General features: G+C 44.5%; 1 protein-coding gene across 1 annotated transcript in view; it reads right to left on the reverse strand.

Annotated features, from left to right (window-relative positions):
* The window catches only part of MYH13 (myosin heavy chain 13), a 69,249-nt gene that overhangs the window by 40,411 nt on the left and 8,168 nt on the right, over positions 1-20,670 (reverse strand). The window contains exons 4-16 of the mRNA XM_039476794.2: positions 19,781-19,924; positions 19,541-19,697; positions 17,307-17,334; positions 17,108-17,219; positions 15,473-15,565; positions 12,466-12,529; positions 12,278-12,376; positions 12,070-12,173; positions 8,254-8,392; positions 4,723-4,841; positions 3,544-3,693; positions 3,279-3,449; positions 1,872-2,181 (exon numbers count right to left, since the gene is read on the reverse strand). Coding sequence (XP_039332728.1) covers positions 1,872-2,181; positions 3,279-3,449; positions 3,544-3,693; positions 4,723-4,841; positions 8,254-8,392; positions 12,070-12,173; positions 12,278-12,376; positions 12,466-12,529; positions 15,473-15,565; positions 17,108-17,219; positions 17,307-17,334; positions 19,541-19,697; positions 19,781-19,924 — 1,690 coding nt within the window. The remainder of the gene's footprint in view (positions 1-1,871; positions 2,182-3,278; positions 3,450-3,543; positions 3,694-4,722; positions 4,842-8,253; positions 8,393-12,069; positions 12,174-12,277; positions 12,377-12,465; positions 12,530-15,472; positions 15,566-17,107; positions 17,220-17,306; positions 17,335-19,540; positions 19,698-19,780; positions 19,925-20,670) is intronic.

Here is a 20,670-nt window from a genome sequence, read left to right on the forward strand (position 1 = left end):
GACGCAGCTGTGGGCTTCCTGAACCACCTTTTCCCAGCCCGGAGTTCTAGTTTCCTTTTGACATAAGAGACATGAGGTTTTATTTGTTCGTTGTAGACAGAGTCTCACTCTGTTGTACAGGCTGGAGTGCAACAGCGCGATCTGGGCTCACTGCGACTTCCGCCTCCCTAGTTCAAGCAATTCTCCTGCCTCAGCCTCCCAAGTAACTGAGCATGCACCGCCACACCAGGCTAATATTTGCATTTTTAGCAGAGATGGGATTTCACCATATTGGGTAGACTGGTCTGGAACTCTTGACCTCAAGGTGAAAATGATCTCACCTTTCAACATTACACTTGTGCCCATTTCCCATTTATTACATTCCCTGGTACAGAAGACTTATTTTTTTAAAAGATATGATTATCTAATGAATAATTATATTCCATATATTTTATTAATTTATTAAGTCCATGCATTTGAAATGGCACATAATTTATTTTGGCAACTATTTGAAAGTATATTTACTGGTAATCTTAAAAAGTGATACTGGCGCCAGGTATGCTGGCTCACGCCTGTAATCCCAGCGCCATCACTCCTGGCTAATTATTTTATTTATTTTATTTTATTTTAGAGGATCTCTATGTTGCCCAGACTGGTCTTGGACTCCTGGCCTCAACTGATCCTTCTGCCTCTGCCTCCCAAAACGTTGGGATTACAAGTGTGAGCCACCATGCCTGGCCCCTGTGTAGCCACTTTGGAAAGGACTTCAGAAGTTACACAAAACATTGAACACAGTTACCTTATGACCCGGCAACTCTACTCCTAGGTACTGTATATACCCAAAAGAATTGCCAATCTATGTTCTCATATAAACTTCTATCAGATGTTCATGGCAACATCATGCACAATAGTAAAAAAGTTCATCAACTGATGAATGTGCAGGCAAAATATGATCTATGTGAATGATACATGTATGTATGTACAGTTCATACATACAATGAACTATTATTTGTCCATAGGAAATAACAAAGTCCTGATACATGCCACAACAGGGACAGGCCTTGGAAACATCAGTCTGAGTGAAAGAAGCTAGACACAAAAGAGCATCCAGTATATAGTTCAATTATATGAAATGGCCAGATAGGCAAATCCACAGGGAGAGAAAGTTGATGAGTGGTTGCCAGAGGCTGGGAACAGAAATCTGCTCATGAGCTACAAGGATGTGAAAAATGCTGTCAAATTCCACGGTGGTGATGACCACACAACATTGTGAATATCCTAAAAACCACTTTTTTTTTTTTTTTTTTTTTTTTTTTTTTGAGATGGAGTCTCACTCTGTCTCCCAGGCTGGAGTGCAGTGATGCGATCTCAGTTCACTGTGATCTGTTTCTCAGGTTAAAGCAATTCTCCTGCCTCCGACTCCTGAGTATCTGGGACTACAGGTGTGTGCCACTATGCCCGCCTAAGGTTTTTGTATTTTTAGTAGAGATGGGGTTTCACCATGTTGGCCAGGCTGGTCTCAAACTCCTGACCTCAAGTGATCAGCTGCCCTTGGCCTCCCAAAGAGCTGGGATTACAGGCGTGAGCCAACAGCCTAGCCAAAACCACTAAATTTTTTAAGGGTGAATTTTATTATATGTAAATTATAGTTCAATAGAAAACTATTAAACCATGTGATGTTGGCCACTCAGAGGTCCTGTTTACCTCCATAGAGCTCAATCTCTCACAGAAGAGGAAAAATAGGAGCAGGAGGAAGAAAAATGGAGGTGAAAGTCGGAGACATCACATTCAACTGAAGCTCATGTCTGATGACTGATTCTTCACAAGCAGCTCTGGGTTGGAAGTAATTTCATGGAATGGTCAACCGGGGGAAAGAAAGAATAGAGTTTTACCTGTCTCTGCACCAGCATAGTTGGAAAAAAGGAAGGAAAGCAGCTTTAGCGAAGACTTCTGGTACAGCCCGACCACAGTCTCGTTCAGGGGGTCCTTGTTCTTGTCCAGCCAGCCGGCAATGTTGTAGTCCACGGTGCCGGCGTAGTGCACCAGCGAGAAGTGGGCCTCAGCCTTGCCTTTGGCAGGCTTGGGCTTCTGGAAGTTGTTGGACTTCCCAAGATGCTGGTCATACAGCTTGTTCTTGAAGGAGGTGTCTGTTGCCTTGGGGAACATGCACTCCTCTTCCAGGATGGAGAAGATGCCCATGGGCTGGAAAGAGGATAACAGGGTCTATGCCTCCACATATAATAGCTCATACCCATGCTCCAAGGTCTGGAGAAGCCAAAAGAGCGTCTTTGGTGCTTTCACGCTGGTACTAGGAATGCTGGTATGTACGCTCTGTGAGAGAGCAAGGCTCTTGGTCTGTTTGGGGGATGACCAGAAAGTGCTAGGCATAGAGTACGTGCTTAAATAATATTTACTGAACCAAAGAATATAGGATGAAATTATGTGTATATAAATGAAGCTCACTTTTTTCAGTAGGTTTACAAAAAAGTGAAGTTACATATATAGTCATAAAGTAATGTGAGTAATATTTTGAACAATAATGTCTGAATTTCTCAGTAGCCACCTTAGGAAGATATATTCATTCCAACATAAGCAGTGCTCAAATGTTATGGGAATTCCTTTTTAAAAAGTTAATGTCTTCCAGGTGTGGTGGCTCACGCCTGTAATCCCAGCACTTTGGGAGTTCAAGGCGTTCAGATCACAAGGTCAGGAGTTCAAAACCAGCCTGGCCAATATGGTGAAACCCCATCTCTACTAAAAATACCAAAAAAATTAGCTGGATGTGATGGTGGGCGCCTGCAGTCCCAGCTACTCGGGAGGCAGGAGAATCTCTTGAACCTAGGAGGCAGAAGTTGCAGTGAGCCAAGATTGCGCCACTGCACTCCAGCCTGGGCGACAGAGCAAGACTCTTGTCTCAAAAAAAAAAAAAAAAAAAAAAAGTTAGTGTCAACTCCTGTTTTTATAGTAACATCCTTCCAAGAACCACACTGCTCTATGGTCTCACCTCCTTGGGTATTTGACTAAGTCGAATAGTTAAGAAATGCCACAGTCCTTACTGGGGTTCCATCACATTCTTCAAGCTAACTGAGCCCTTGAATTTTAATGACCCATAAAGCTCTTTCAGTGTGAGGACAGATTTTGGACATTCATTCTGTTTGCACAGAGGCATTCAGTTACCTATCTAAAGGCTTGCAGCCTGGGGGTTATGGGTACCAATCTGTGAGCAGAAAAGAATCAGAGCAAGAAGGTGAGTGTCCCCAACAAGGAGGCGCTGTCCCTGGGGTGCAGTATCTCTCTACCTTCTCGATGAGCTCGATGCAGGCAGCCAGGTCCATCCCGAAGTCGATGAACTCCCACTCGATGCCTTCCTTCTTGTACTCCTCCTGCTCCAGCACGAACATGTGGTGGTTGAAAAACTGTTGCAGTTTCTCGTTGGTGAAGTTGATGCACAGCTGCTCCAGGCTGTTGAACTGGGTAATTCAAATACCAAAGAGTTTGAGTGAGTTTGGAAAATAAATTGGCGATTCAGCAAAGCAGACAAGAAGGTAGAAGCTCACAACTCACATCAAAGATCTCAAAGCCAGCGATGTCCAAGACCCCAATGAAGTACTGCCTGGGCTGCTTGGTGTCCAGCTGCTGGTTGATGCGGGTGACCATCCACAGGAACATCTTCTCGTAGACGGCTTTGGCCAGAGCGCCCACCGAGTTGGTCACCTTGAAAAAGGGTCACCCACTCAATCTGTGAGTTAATGTTTCTATGGCAGCATTAAGTTGAAACATGAAATTGACTTGAAAATCAAAAGCAGTTGAATATTGGAAATTTCACATCATTCAACGTAATTTTTTTTTTTTTGAGACAGTCTCGCTCTGTCACCCAGGCTGGAGTGCAGTGGCATGATCTCAGCTCACTGCAACCTCTGCCTCCCGAGTTCAAGCTATTCTCCTGCCTCAGCCTCTTGAGTTGCTGGAACTACAGATGCATGCCACAACACCCAGCTCTTTTTTTTTTTTTTTTTAGTAGAGATAGCTTTCACCATATTGGCCAGGCTGGTCTCAAACTCCTGATCTAGTGATCCTTCTGCCTTGGCACCCCAAAGTGCTGGAATGATAGACGTGAGACACCACGCCTGACCCATTCAACATAATATTAAGTATTTCGTGAGGTGTTTGCCCAGCTCATGCTGCTCCCCTTTCTTTGAGAACTATTTACAAAGATATTTTTCTAACAACACGGTTATAGCACATGACTCCAGCCCCTGGTCACACTTAATTAGACCAGAAGTGAACACTTGATCCAGGTTGAATTAATTGAGTATCTCTCCCAAGAATTTGGAATTGGGATCAAAAGACACTGGTCTCAGTCTCAGGGTGAGGCTGGAAACACAGATATATAAACGGGAGCTAGGGGATGGGCATGGGCAAGAGAGGTGGAAGAAATGTATCAGCCTAACAAGGACACAACAGAGGAGAGAGATGATAGCCCATGAACCTCAGAGGAGCTCGAGGGAGGCTGCCTGGCTCCAGAGGGCTCTTCACTTTCTAATTCCAGGCCCTCACAGGGTCCAATGGGCACTCCAATGATTTGCATTGCTTCAGTTGCCTCTGAAGCCTAAAAATGAATTTCCTCTTAATGTGAAAGACAGTTTCATGTGTGCTTCTGATAGCTGCAACTGAAAGAACTTTGAGATAACGGCTAAAACAGCAAAATATCTCCATCAGCTGGATTCACAGCATCTCCATTACCTGCTGGACATTTTGCCCTTTAGTGACGTACTCATTCCCGACCTTCACCCTTGGACAGCACAGGCCCTTCAGCATTTCTGCAGAGTTCAGACCCATCAGGTATCCGGCTTTGTCAGCCACTGAAGGAAGAGAAAAAACGGCATTATGCAAAAACAGTAGCTGCTAACGTGTCCAGTCAGCTCCTGGCTTCTCCTGGAAGTGTTTCCTGTAACTCTCTTAGATGTTTTCATATTGTATCTGTACCAGGTCTGGACTTGTTCACTGAAGCTTCAGTCCCACAGTCCAGGGGCCCATGGTTCTCAAGAACTTCCAATTTGTCTCCTAGATGCAACTTTTAACAATAAGAAGCTTCTTGGCCAATCTTAATCTACTGATATTTCAATTTCATAAAAAATGTTAATTACAGGGTGGGCACTGTGGCTCATGTCTGTAATCCCAGCACGTTGGGGGGCTGAGGCAGGCAGATCATCTGAGGTCAGACCAGCCTGGCCAACATGGCCCTAAAAATACAAAAATTAGCTCTCTAAATACTAAAAATACAAAAACTAGCTGGGTGTAGTGGCAGGTGCCTGTAATCTCAGCTACTTGGGAGGTTGAGGCAGGAGCATTGCTTGAACTCGGGAGGCAGAGTTTGCAATGAGCAGAGAGCATGCCATTGCACTCAAGCCTGGGTGAGAAAAGCAAGACTCCGTCTCAAAAAAAAAGTTAATTACATAGTTACGTTGGAGTCTGACAATACATCAAAATGTTCTATGAGTAAAGGAGGCATCACTTGGACAGTTGACAATATAAATTAGGCACCTTCCTAATTTAAGCCAAGTGTGTCACGCTAAGGGTTGAAAGAGAAATACAAAACTTGACCCTGTCTTCAAATGTCTGGAGGTGGTCAAAAGCAGCTGAATGTTGGTAATTTCCTATAGTTCATGAGTTATATAGTTTTATATATTTCAGTGGATGTTCATTGACTTTGCGAAGGACCTGGTGGCTTGTATTGAGCTCATGAAAAAAGTAGAGAAATCCTGCTCCCCAGGGACAACTTCTTGGTGGGGACCCTTGCCTCATTGCTGGTTGAGGAGATGAGTTAATAAAAATCCAGGGCAGAATATGCTAAGTACTTAATCAGAGGCCAGACGCATGCTTTTACTCTTTCCTTGAATTATCTCCTTTTCTCGAGTGGCCCATTCAGGTGGATGGCACCATTATTCTTCTAGTCTAATTAAACTTGAAAGGGGCGATACATCCTTCTCTCTTTTCCCTGACATGCCTTTGTTCAGACAGGCATGAAGTCCTGGTCATTTTACTCTCAAAATGCCTGGCCTCTTCATTGCTTCCAGCAGTTATAGTGGCAAAGAGCCTGGGCTCTAGGGTCAGAATGCCTAGGTGCAGATTTTGGTTTTGCTTCTTTGTGCCTCAGTTTTGTCATCTGTAAAATGGGAGACAGTGACAGTACTCATGTTATAGGGTTGTTATGAAGCATGTCTGGTGACTAGTGAGCGCTCCGCAAATATTCACTTGGGTTGGCATTGTCATTGGTATCATTGGAGCTCAGGCCTTGATGATAGCACTTCACTTTTTCCTCCTAAACACTGCAGACACACAACTGCTAGGGCTGGAAGAGGGCCTGGGGCTCTACTGAGGTGTATCAATACGTATATCAAGGCAATCTGCTCTTGTTGAGGAGCTTGATACTTTTATTTTTTTCAAGTTTTCCCATGCTTGGTGAGCCTGGCTGCTGAGATTAATTTCAGGTTATCTGCATATACTTCCTCTGCTTCTTGCACAGTAGCTTCAGTGGCCTACCATAGACTCTAAACCATTCATCCTGACACTCAAGACCTTCCCAAATGGATGCCAAAATTGTGATTTTAAAATTCTCATTTCTTACAAACCCACTGCACGTATCCTGTTCCGTAGCGAGAGTGGACCACTCATTGTTCCTCCATCCCCATCACATTTCATCCTCTGCCCCTTTGCACGTGACATTTCTTTTCCGTTTTTTTTTTTTTGGAAGATGGAGTTTCATTCTTTTCACCCAGGTTGGAGTGCAATGGTGTCATCTTGGCCCACTGCAACCTCCACCTCCTGGGCTCACACGATTTCTCCTGCCTCAGCCTCCTGATTAGCTGGGACTACAGGTGTGCGCCCGTATGCCCCGCTAATTTTGTATTTTTGATAGAGACGGGGTTTCACCATGTTGGTCAGGCTGCTCTCAAATTTCTGACCTCGTGATCCACCCACCTCGGCCTCCTGAAGTGCTGGGATTACAGGCGTGAGCTGCCGTGCCTGGCCTGCTCATGACATTTCTTCTGCTTGAACTGATCTCTCCCCCAATCTTTCAGAATCCTCCTCATCCCTCAAAGCCCAAGTCAGTGTCCCTTCTCTCAGGAAGCCTTCCCTGATTGCCCTAGTCAGAAGTGTTTCCTGTGTGAAGATTTGGAGTCCCCTCCACTGTGCTGGGCAGGATTCTAGGAGGGCACCCAAGGTGTGTGCCCCTGGTGTACATGCCTTGTAAAGTCTCCTTCACTTGAGGGCAGTGGAAACTGTACAACTCCCAAGATGTGGTTACCAATCAGTTGACTCTGAGTTAATACAAAGGGAGAATTATCCCAGGCAGCCCTAGGATAGGAGTCTGCCAAGCCTTTATGGGACACTGATAAGGTTATGTAGATTTTTCTGCCCTTGAACTCATGGCTACATTTCCCGTTTATTACTTGAGAATTTAAAGCATACTGTTTCACACACTGTGGGGCTGTAATCAAAAGGTAGAATTATCAAGAATGATCCATGTTGCCAGCCTTTGAGTCAATGAACTTGTAAAATGCATCATGAGAGCTAAGGAGTCTAATGAGCAGGACATATGGGGGGTGAGCCGGTCACTGTATAGTCCTTCCTGCTGCCCTCTGCTCTGTTTCCAGGTCTCCTAGGGATCAAGCAGAGGTTGGCGGTAAGATCAGTCAGGAGAGAGTTATGGGGAGGAAGAACTGTTCACCATTCTTGGTTCAGGGTCAAGTTCAACAGATGCTGGGCTGAAAGTGATGAGAGGAAGAAAACTTGGCTCCCAGTTTACCAAAGGCCTCATTGTAGGCAACAGGCACCTCCTTCAAGAACAAGCTGGATGACTAGCATCTTGGAAAGTCCAACAACTTCCAGAAGCCCAAGTGATTAAGATTGCCTTCTGGACATTCATAATGAGATGCACAGAGAAAAAGAGACATTCACCTAACAATATTGTCTCATGAAAGTCCACCTTAAAAAAATGGACATTTAGATGGTGAAAGACAGTGGAGTGGCTGGTGATTATTCATTGATAGGAGTGATGCTTTTTGTTTTTTAAGGATCCACCACTCTAGGAGTTCTCGACGGAGTGAACAGACTTCCTAGTGCATGCCACAATGAGCTTCAGGAAACCCAGATTTGATTTACGCAATTTCAGAAGAACCGCTCTTGAGATGAATGCAGTTTATCCCATGTGGCCGAGCCCACACACGGACACAGATGGACCCAATCGCATCCCTTAACAGATACGGTTACCTTCGGTGCCGTCCGGCTCCGCCTGCTCCTCACGCTGCTTCTGCTTGAACTTCATGTTCCCATAATGCATCACGGCTCCTGTCAGTTTGTAGATCCCAACTTTCTCCTCTGAGCTGAAGCCCAGGATGTCAATGGCATTCTGGAAAATAACAAAAAACAAAAAACAAAAACAACTGTCATAGTAGGACTCAGGGATCCACATGCAGCCTTTTCTTGGCAAGGACCTTGCCTCTTTTTTGTTCGGCATGTGAGATAGCATTATAATCCAGGAATTCCATAAGTGGATGACAGGTGGGGTGTAGTAAATTAGAAACCATTTGTTTCACATGTTTGTGTGGCTGGGTGGAGACTATGGGAAGATGATGTGAATTATCTGTTTCCTTCCTTCAAACAGTACCTGATTATGATCTTTTCCCACTGCACATAGATCTGGGGGGCAGGTTTCTGGCTGAGGCTATTGGGAAGCATTGTATGATACTGAGAGATGGGAATGTCATGGAGAATGACTGGGAAATGATGTCTGATGGCTTAAGAGTTTGGCATTATAATCCAGGAATTCCAGCATGGTTCAGACTCAAGACAATATGCATGATATAATATTAGATCTGGAAGGGAAGATAATCAAAGATGGTATCATTATTTGATACCATCAATGATGAGAAAGGGGCAAGATTTTGCAGAGACCTTTCTATCTGCTCGGCTTTCAGTAGGCATCATCTGTATGTTACCTTATTAAATCCCCATGAGGCCCCTTTAGCTGTTCGGGTTTTTCCAAGTTTCTAGATGAGGAATTGAGGGTCTTAGTTGGTAAGTAGCCTGTCACAAGTCATACATGGAGGGTGTGATAAGACTGGGATTGGAGTTAAGTCTCAGTCCCTTCAAAGCCTATGGTAATTGCTGGTTTGGTTTACAAGCACATTGCCTATCTTCCACCGCAAAGGTTTAAACTAAAAGAAATCCTTCTCTGGGATACGCATATTGATTATGCAGTGGGGTTTACAGCCTGAGCTTGAGCAGTATCCATTGGCGGGATTTAAACATGTCTGGACGTGTTTGGCGAGCAGGTAGGATAGACACAGTAGGCCAACACGAGCAGGATGATATTGGAGAGTCAGGGATTCTTGGAGTGGTGCCCCCTTTCAAGGGAGAGCCAGCCTACACCAGGAGCTGGGATATATGGGGAGGAGAGATTCGGAGGCCATGATGGCCATCCCTCAAATCCATATCCCATCTCAGGAATGCATATCTCTGTCCTAGGGAGGGATCACTGTAGGTTAAAAGAAAAAGAACACTTTCAAAAACACTGAAAGCAGCAGGTGAAAGCGTTACTGCCCGGGGAGCCTCTTGGAGAATGTCTTCTCTAGGGGAAAGGGTGCAGGTGAACCTGGGAATATGATGGAATGGGAGCATCACGAGATTACCAATCAGTTGACTTTGAGTTCATAAAAATTGAGACTATATCAGGCAGGCTGTAAAAGCTCTGTGAGAAGCGGGAGTAACAGCCACATCTGGCGGCAGGCATCTCAGTGAGGACTTGACATAGGCATGGTGACTTTTAAAATTCCTTAGGTGGGTCTTTCTCAGGGGATGGAGGCCTTGCAGCAGTCATTAGCCTTGCCCTTCCTGTGCTCACAAGTTAGTGAATATTGGGGAAACCTCATTAAAAATATATAACAACTTGGCCAGGCGCAGTGGCTCATGCCTGTAATCCCAGCACTTCGGGAGGCCGAGGCAGGTGGATCGCAAGGTCAAGAGATCGAGACCATCCTGGCTAGCACAGTGAAACCCCATCTCTACTGAAAATACAAAAAAAAAAAATCAGTCAGGCATGGTGGCACGTGCCTGTAGTCCCAGCTAATCAGGAGGCTAAGGCAGGAGAATCACTTGAACCTGGGAGGCAGAGGTTGTGGTGAGCCAAGATCACGCCACTGCACTCCAGCCTGGATGACAGAGTGAGACTCGGTCTCAAAAATAAATAAATAAATAATAAACATAAAAATATATAACAAATTAAATTAAATTACGTCTAAAGCTGCCTCTATATGCAGCAAACTATAACCTAAAGTAGTATGTAAACAAACTGCAACTTAAGAGTAGCTGAGTCTCAGCCAATCACAGGCTGCCCACTGATGCGACGTTGTCTATATAAGACAAATGCTGCATCATGCCACCCCCAGATAAGGCAAAGGCTGAGCTGTAACCAGTCAAACTGTTTCTGTATGTCATTTCCTTTTTCTGTCTGTAAAGACTGCCTGCCATGTTGCTGGGTGGAGGTCTCTGAGCCGTTCCTTGTGCTGAGTGCAGTCCAACTCATAAATTGTTCTTTGCTCAAATCAACTCTGCTAAATTTGTCTAAAATTTTTCTTTAAAACTGTAAACTACTAGACTTAAACTAGCAAGTTTACTTGATCACAAAATTTTTTCTATTTGTCTTTAAATAATTAGTATCAGCTGGAAATGTCACCAAATAAAGGCTAAGAAGCTGGTCATGGGGCAATGTCCCTAGGATGATGGACAAGACCATTTTTCACAAGCTCTTGCAGCTTTTCTATGGATGGAGCCAGCAAGGTTGGAGATGAATTGCTCAGAGACAGTGTACTTTAATTAAAAATGTAAGTTCTGTAGTTAGGCAGACCTATATTTAAGTACTCTGAATTGGGCCTGACACAGTAGCTCATGCCTAGAGTCTCAGCACTTTGGGAGGTGGAGGTGGGTGGACCACCTGAGGTCAGGAGTTCGAGACTAGCCTGGCCAACATGGTGAAACCCTGTCTCTACTAAAAATACAAAAAATAAAAATAAAAAAATTAAATAAAATTAGCTGGGCATAGTGGCACATGCCTTTAGTTCTAGCCACTTGGGAGGCTGAGGAAGGAGAATGGCTTGAATCTGGGGGGCAGAAGTTGCAGTGAACTGAGATTGCACCATTGCACTCTAGCCTGGGTGACAGAGTGAGACTCTGTCTGAAAAAAGAAAGAAAGAAGAAAAGAAGCAAGGAATAAAGAAGGAAGGAAGGGAGGGAGGGAGGAAGGGAAGGAAGGAAGGAAGGAAGGAAGGAGAAGGAAGGAAGGAAGGAAGGAAGGAAGGAAGGAAGGAAGAGACTCTGTCATTGACAAACTGTGTCTTCCAGAAAATTATATATATTTTTAAGAGTCAGCTTCCACATTTGTAAAATGGAGACAATAGTGACACCTATGCCAGAGGTGCTTTTAAGATTATAATGAGATAACGCAGGTAAAGCCACTTATCTCAGTGCCTGGCACATGTAAATGCTCAATTTAGTTATTATTGTTACTATGATTATTAATCCTGCAGGTCCATCCCCAAAATAAATGCCACAGGCCTGGCAGATGTACCAAGGAGCTGGGTGTCTAAGGTGAGCCCAAAGGGAAAGGCAGAAAGAAAAAATGGAGAGGCTATTACAGAGCGGGGATGATTTTCTGCTTTATACTTTTTAATATTTTCTAAATTTTCTTGAAGAACCATGTAGGTGGTTTTGCAACATGAAAACTTTCAACGAATATTATGTTAAAGATCTTATAAATGCAAAAATGCATTCTAATTAAAAAGCTAGAGAATAGAACTGAAGGCTTGCTTTCGTGAACCTTCTGGATTCCCATTTTGGAATGCTGTGACGGGGAGCTGAGCAGGGAGGGGCCAATCTGTGCTAACTCTCTGAGCTCTTGATCTCTGAGATATTAGGTCTAATCACTTAGTATCCCTGGATTTCAGTTTTCCCATTAGCTCACTAATGTGTCTCTCAGTTCATAAACTCAATAATTATGTGCATAAACAAACAAATAAATGGCATGCTTACATCTGTCGCCAACAATTCTTCACTGTCATCGATACTGGCCACTGTGACCTCTCCTTGGCTCACGAAGGGGAAGTCGAAGGGGTTGGTGGAGATCAGAAGCAGGTCTGTGAAACACAGAGATCCCTTTAATGGCTTATGCTCAACTTACTCTGGGGTTTTTCCCCACAATGTCACTGATTTGGAAGATAAACATATTCCAAGAGCTTACCGATTAGTTCTGGCTTCTTGTTTGACATAATTTGGTAGAAAATATGATAGCTTCTCTCACTGGATAACTGAAATGTCACTCTGGATTTTTCTAACAGATCTAAGGTAACGAGCACAATGTGATTTTAGGTTTCCAAGAGATGTTTTTGTGGCCAAATACCAACAGATGTATACAGTGTCTGGACTCACAGGTTTCAATGTCTGCCGACGCCAGCTTTCCTGTGGCTCCAAAATGAATGCGAATGAACTTCCCCTGTCCAGTAACAGGTAGACAAACATTACAGTTATTTGATTCATCTGGTTTTGTGGCTGGTCGTGGACAGGTGCTGCCACAGATGGGTGGGAGGTGTAGGGTCAGGGAGGAAGGGATGTCAGAACATGAGCACTTCCAGCCTCTCCACCTGGTGCCCAGAGCTCCCAGGCTGGGTCAGCCGAGACTCATGTAGCTCTACCCAAACACTGAGCCCTGTTCCTACAGCTCAGGGGACACCCACAGGCTCCTTCTCCAGCTCTCCAGCTCTCAGCTCCACTCTTGACTGCCCACCTGGTTTTTATCCTGTTCTCTTACACCTGGATTCTTAAATCTTCATAACACCTTTGAATTTGATAAATGGTTGCATTGTTCTGTCTGACTTTTATTTTTATTTTTTTATTTTTTTGAGACAGAGTTTCGCTCTTGTTACCCAGGCTGGAGTGCAATGGCACGATCTCGGCTCACCGCAACCTCCGCCTCCTGGGTTCAAGCAATTCTCCTGCCTCAGCCTCCTGAGTAGCTGGGACTACAGGCATGCGCCACCATGCCCAGCTAATTTTTTGTATTTTTAGTAGAGACGGGGTTTCACCACATTGACCAGGATGGTCTCGATCTCTTGACCTCATGATCCACCCGCCTTAGCCTCCCAAAGTGCTGGGATTACAGGCTTGAGCCACCACGCCCCGCTGACTTTTATTTTTGTTGCCTCTGTTTTAATAGATGCTACTCCTGAGATTTCTTGCCTGAGTTTTACATACAGCTTACTACAGACAAATCTAGCTCACAGGCTCAGGCTCAGGCTTAGGCCTGGCTTCTTGGCTACCAAAAGAACAACTCAGGGTCTAGGTCCCCCATTTTCTGGGGAGTGGGAGGTAAAATTGTATATGTGTGTTTGTATGTAGACACCTGCTTCATACATGATGTGCTTAATTGGTCTTCGATGACACTTTGAGCAAATTTGAGGACAAAAAAGAATGTTTTCTTGCTCGTTCACCCACAGCATCTGAAATGTGGATGGTACTTAGCAGTAGCCTCAATATTTTCTTAATGAACCCTAAGAAAAGTTGGCCAGGCGCCGTGGCTCACACCTGTAATCCCAGCACTTTGGGAGGCCAAGATGGGCTGGTGAGGAGTTTGAGACCAGTCTGGTCAACATGGTGAAACCCTGCTTCTAATAAAAATACAAAAATTAGCAAGGCATGGTGGCGGGCACCTGTAATCCCAGCTACTTGGGAGGCTGAGGCAGAAGAATCACTTGAACTAAGCAGGTGGAGGTCGCAGTAAGCTGAGATCACACCACTGCACTCCAGCCTGGGCGACAGAGTGAGACTCTGACTCAAAAAAAAAAAAAAAAAAAGTTAGTGAAAGGTCAGTGAAGGTATGTGTGCATTGTAAGTGCTGGGTCTTCAGCATTTTTAGCTGCTTAATGGAAGACAGTGGAAGTCACCCATAGCCTGCAAATGTTTGGAGGGTGGAAAGAAGACAAAATAACCAGAATGACTTTGGGGTCAGGGCTAAGAGTAGAGGCCCATGAACTAAATGATGGGAGTGAGAAGAGGGAGCGCCTGAAAGTATTGTCGCTCACTTTAAGCTGGTGTCAGGCCAGAACAATGACTAACTTGGTCCAGGCATGTGTAACATACCTCTGCCATGTAACATGTGCCCAGATCTTCCAGGAGGAAGAGTTTAGTTGGGCACTGGGGAAGATAGAGGTGCAAATTGGCAGGGCACAGGGTACAAAGAATATAGCCAAGAAAACAAAAGTCAAGGCTCAGAGCCATAGTCCTTGATGGATATATCTACTTTCTCATCAATAACCATTTTATCTTTGGGGGGCAACAAAATACAAGTTTGAGACTATCCAACTACTAAGATGTGTGAAGTTTTAATGCGCTTTTGCAACTATACGTAATCACGTATTACTCACACCTGTCATCCCAGCATTTTGGGAGGCCAAGATGGGCTGGTGAGGATGGCTCACCAAATGATGGCTTTGCCTCTCAGTGCTTGCTCCACTGGCCAGCGAAATGAAATGGAGGACCAGATGTGTGTTCATTTCCAATGTGGAAGCAAATACCTTTCTGATTAAGCTAATCCTAAGTAAAATGTTGAAGGGTGGGACATATCCTTCAATATCTTCAGTATGAATCTATTCCAATTTTTTTTTTTTTTTTTGGAGACAGAGTCCTCTGTTGTCCAGGCTAGAGTGCAGTGGTGCAATTGATCTCGGCTCACTGCAAACTCTGCCTCCCAGGTTCAAGCAATTCTGCTTCAGCCTCCCAAGTAGCTGGGATTACAGGCATGTGCTACCACACCTGGCTAATTTTTCGTATTTTTAGTCAAGATGGATTTTCACCATTTTGGCAAGGCTGGTCTCAAACTCCTGGCCTCAAGTGATCCGCCTACCTCAACCTCCCAAAGTGCTGGGATTAAGGCATGAGCCACCGTGCCCGGCCTTTCAAATTTTTGAGCTCTTCTGCATTCACTAGGTTTTCTCTGCTCCCAATCCCTACTGAGTTGGAAAAGATCAAATCTGCTAACTTAATTCACACTAAGGTTTCCAAGGCTAGGTCAATAGATATGGCTTAATGGATGTTTACATTTTAAGATGTTTCCACACAGAGAGGCCAATTTTAGCATAAAGTTGATCTCTAATTGTGGGATTTGAATCAGGATGCTGTGGATGCATTTGAATCAGGATGCTGTGAGGTGACATTGACTAGTTAGGGTAGGGCAGCAAAATCCTCCCTCTGCCCGCTAGGAACAAGCCAACACCTTCCTCAAAATGTATTAAAATGTTCCAGGTGGGAAGACTGACCTCAATCACTTGGGGTTAGAAAAAGACCCTGGTATATTCTAGTTTATGGGGAAATTTTTCATATCCAGCATTTCAGGAGAGGGGATGGTTGTGGGAGGATACTTGAAAATTGGGCTGGGTCTTACAAATCTTGAGGAGTTGTCATTCCTCACAGTCTTGGCATTTCCAAAGGCCTCCAGCAGCGGGTTGGCCTGGATGATCTGATCCTCCAGGGTTCCCTAAAAACAAACAAGAAGAGGAAAGAGAGGACTTTGGATTGTTTTCTTGGTGAATAAAACTGTGGGTGCTCTGGGGAGGTTCAGAGAGAGATGTTGACCAGCTCCACCTGGTGATCGGTGCAGTACCCACACCCCCACCCCCAGCCAGCCTGAAGTGTCTTTAAGGTCCCATCCTAGACAGGCTCTCAAAGGTATAGCATCAAAGTGACTTCTGGTCATGCCAGGTTCTAGGCAGGAATATTACTCCCTCCATCAAAACATCCAGACTGCCTTTCTGATAACATTTCATTACAAATCATGGATTTTTATAACATGGACCTCTGTTATTGCATGTAATATGATCCACCTAATATCATAGATATTTGTGTTCAGAAGAATAAATAGAATGCCAAGCAAGTGACCCAAGAGATGATACAATAAAAACAGTGGTTCTCAGAAAGATTTTGTATGTTGCACAAAATATGTAAGGATGATTATTCAGAAATCCACTATAGAAAGCAGAGTTTTCACCTTCACCTCCATGATTGCTTATCCTTTTGGGGCTCAGAGCAATTTAGAAACTACTGTCAAACCTAGCAGTTCTCAAAGTGTGGTCCCTGGATCAGCAGCATGAACGCTACCTGGGAACATGTGAGAAATGCCAGGTATGGTAACTCATGCTTGTAATTCTAGCACTTTGGGAGGCTGAGGCAGGAGGATTACTTGAGGCTAAGAGTCTGATACCAGCCTGGGCAACATCATGAGACCCACATCTTACAAAAAATAAAAAAAAATTAGCCAGGCATGGTGGTTCCTGCAGTCCTAGTTACTCAAGAAGCTGAGGTAGGAATGATCGCTTGAGCCCAGGAGTTTGAAGTTACAGTGAACTATGATGGTGTGCCACTGTACTCCAGCCTGGGCAACAGAATGAGACCCTGTCCCTACAAAATAAAAAGACAAAAAGAGAAAAGGAAACGCAAAATATGAGGTCCCACCCTAAATCTACACAATCAGGGATTCTGGGTCTGGACCCTGCCACCCTTTGCTAAAAATCCCTCCTGTTGATTCTGATGTATACTCCAGTTTGAAAACCACTGGTATAAACATTCCTTCTCCAGAGGAGGATGTGGAGTTGGTTAAGGATGTGGAGTTTCTCTGAGTTCTATGAACCGTTCTAGGTAATTATCAAACCCGAGAAGAGGTCATAAAATTCCCCTGATTAATAGCTGTTTGGTTAGAAGTTCAAGAGTCCTGCACTAGTCCCTGGTATCTAAAGTGGGGGTAGTTTTGCAGGACTGAGCCCTTAACTTCTGGGATTTGATGCTCTCTCTAGGTAGTATCAGAATTGAATTGAATTGTAGGACAACCAACCGGTGTCTGAAGAGAATCGGAGAATTGTTTGGCATTGGAAAACCTCACGCATTTGATGTCCGAAGTGTTCTGTGTGAGGATATAGAGAGGAAAGGAAGAGTTTTTCCTTCCTATTTGCCATCTCTGCTGTGCTCACCCAGGCTTTAAATTATACTTATTCCAATAAACCTCAGGGTGCAGGTGGCTGCTCACCTGCATTTTGCCCGGCTGTGGCTCCTTCTTCTTGTCCCCAGTGACTGCAATTGTTGCAAAATACTGGATGACACGCTTGGTGTTCACAGTCTTCCCAGCCCCGGATTCTCCGCTGCCAATTTAAAAGTAAATGGGATAAAGGAGAGTGGAAGGGAGGGCACTGCTTTCTAAGTCATGATGGTGCAAACGGGTTACTCACGTGATGAGGATAGACTGGTTGTCTCGATCTAGAAATGCAGAGGAAAGCAAAACAAAACAAGTAAACAATAAACAGAACATTAAAATAAAACAATATTTTTGGGGAGATGGCTGGGGGAGAACACAGGCTGTAGTTAATGTCTTTGCCATTGACTAGTGGTATGATTTGGACATGTCTAATCTTCTCTTGGACAATTTAGGCAGATTTCCCAAATGTGGGATGTGCAACATGACCAGCCTGGGAGGTGACTGGTGAATCCCACAGCATAGAATTTATTCATGTTGCAGATTTTTAACTCCTGCTAGCTCTTTCCCATCATCCTTTTTCTTTTTTTGAGACGAAGTCTTGCTCTGTCGTCAGGCTGGAGTGCAGTGGTGTGATCTCGGCTCACTGCAACCTCCGCCTCCCAGGTTCAAGCAATTCTCCTGCCTCAGCCTCCCAAGTGGCTGGGACTACAGGCGTGTGCCACCACACCCGGCTGATTTTTTGTATTTTTAGTAGAGATTAGGTTTCACCGTGTTAGCCAGGATGGTCTCGATCTCCTGACCTCATGATCCACCCACCTTGGCCTCCTAAAGTGCTGTGATTACAGGAATGAGCCACCATGCCTGGCCCCTATCACCCTTGTTCACAAAGAAAGCAAGTGTCAGGTTCAGAGCCTGTGGGTCCACAGCTTTTCATTAGCATTTATAGCTGCTGCTTGGTATTACAGAATTTTTCTTTTATCTTTACCTTCTACTTGTGAAAAGTGATACTAGTTTTCCATTTACAACAGAGTATGGATTCAATTGTGTCCCCCTAAAATTCATATATTGAATTCCTAACACTAGGACCTCAGAATGTGACCTTATTTGGAAACAAGATGTAAACGAGTTGCAGGGGTGATTAGTTAAGATGAGGTCACGCTGGAGTAGGTCCTGATCTAATATGACTGGTATCCTTATAAATAGAAGAAATGTGGAGACACATAAGCACACGGGGAGAAAGCCATATGAAGATTAAGGCAGGGATCAGGGTGGTTTCTACAAATCCAAAATAACAAAGATTGCTGCTAGCAAACCAAGTAAGCTAGGAGAGCGGCATGAGCCAGATTCTCTCTCAGTGTCCTCAGACAAACCAATCCTGCCGACGCCTTGACCTTGGACTTCTATCCTCTCGAACTGTGGGACAGTACATTTCTATTGTGTAAACCCCTCAGTCTGTGACACTCTGTTACAGCAGCCATACCAAGCCAATAGAAATTGTGGTATTCATCTTCCCTTTAAAATTAATGTGCTATTAATGAATTTCAAGAAAAAATATGAAGTTTGCAGACACGGCAAGGATTGTGATTGTGAGACAGAAATGACAGAAGTTTGGGAACCCTTGTATTAGATGATTTTTAAGCATCTACAGATCTCAGATGCTTGATCTTTGTTTTGGTGGCAGGGGATGGAGTTTCACTCTTGTTGCCCAGGCTGAAGTACAATGGTGTGATCTCGGCTAACTGCAACCTCTTCCTCACTGGTGCAAGTGATTCTCCTGCCTCAGCCTATCCAGTAATTGGGATTATAGGTGCCCACTACCATCCCTGGCTAAAGATTTGTATTTTTAATAGAGACAGGGTTTCATCATATTGGCCAGGCTGATCTTGAACTCCTGACCTCAGGTGATCCACCAACCTCGGCCTCCCAAAGTGCTGGGATTACAGGCATGAGCCACTGCACCCGGCCTTACTTCTACTTCTAATATCTGTTCCAAGTCAAGTCAGATGAAGGCTGAATAGGCGGACTTGGTATTAGGCATCACGGCATAACAGTGTTACCATGTCTCTACTCCCCAGGTCATTCTGGAAATTTAAAGAGGTAAAAGGGAGCCTGAGTTTGGGGAAGAAGGCAGGAACACTGATTTACCCATTTCTCCAACTTAGCATTCCCTGAGGGGCTACTAATATAGTTTTTCTCTTCCAAGCACACCTGGATTGGTTGGGGGTTCCCTAGGGACAACGATATGGCATCTCCTTGTGTTCCACATTCTCCCAAATAAGCATGAGCTTGGTGTAGCTTCAGCCATAACCACAAGCCTTGTCATGTGCTGTGATTGGCAATGGAAGATGTTGTAACCCTTGTTTTACATCCCCAAATCCTCTGACTCTCCTAAGATCACTTTGATTATTTCACCATTCAGATGGCCGATGCCCATCTGAAGTTAACTAAGGATAGCTTCAAAAAATATGAATCAAAGAAATTACTCACCGGTCAGCATGAACTGATAGGCGTTGTCAGAGATGGAGAAGATGTGGGGCGGGGCCTCCTGGCGCTTTTTGCCTCTGTAGGCAGCCACCACCTCGGGGTTGTACACCGGCAGCCACTTGTAGGGGTTGACGGTGACACAGAAGAGACCCGAGTAGGTCTGGGAAAATCAGAACATTATCATTTGGGTCTTGTTTTTACTCAGAGAGAGAACTGAAATAAAAGGTGTTTACAGACACTCACGTAGATCATCCAGGCTGCGTAGCGCTCTTTGAGGTTGTACAGCACAGCAGGCTCATGCAGGTGAGTCATCATGGCCATGTCCTCGATCTTGTCAAATTTGGGAGGGTTCATAGGGAAGACCTGGTCATTGTTCAGAGTGAGTGTCTGGGTATTGAGAGGAAAAGCAGGAAATAAATGGGTGAGCCAAGCGTCCGTATCATGCATTACTGGTGTGGTAGAAGTCGTGAGATATCGTGGAGCAATTATCCCATTGGGATGGATAATTTGATGGATCATTTCCATGCCCAAACATGATCCATAAATAACAGTTCTTGAAGAATCCGGTCAAACTATGTAACCAATTCTGGTCTGATGCCCCCCAACCCCAAGTCATCCTGCCATCATGTGTACCAGGAGTGGGTTACAGGTGTGCAGAGCTTTGGAGCCCTTGGGCCCCAAGGCCAGGTTGCCTCTGTTTACACTATTTGTTGTGAGTGCTGTGATGAGACAAAGTTTGGAAGGTTATAAAGAACTGTTCCAAAGTGTTCTGTGCTTTTCTGCCTCAATATCCCTGCTCATGGGGGGCTCCTTCAGCTGGAATGTCTTCATGAAAGTTTTGTTTAGAAACCTTCAAAGTTCAGCTCCACCACCACCTCTTCCATGACCTATCTCCTCTCTCCCCTGTTGCTTCAAGGCTCCCATAATTATTTGTACCTCTGCTCTAATAGTTCGAACATTTGGGGGTGCATCATGGTTCTTTGCTGAATATTGTGGGAATATTACTTAATTTTTTTTTCTTCTCTGTGTTTTTCCCCCCTCTCACCCCCATTCAAGCATACAGCTGTCTCTGTACTCCATGACTCAGGAGAGGTAGAAGATAGGGAAAGAAAAGAAAAAGAGCCTGTAATACT

The sequence above is a fragment of the Saimiri boliviensis genome, chromosome 17 (assembly GCF_048565385.1).
Source record: "Saimiri boliviensis isolate mSaiBol1 chromosome 17, mSaiBol1.pri, whole genome shotgun sequence".
Lineage (NCBI taxonomy): Eukaryota > Metazoa > Chordata > Mammalia > Primates > Cebidae > Saimiri > Saimiri boliviensis.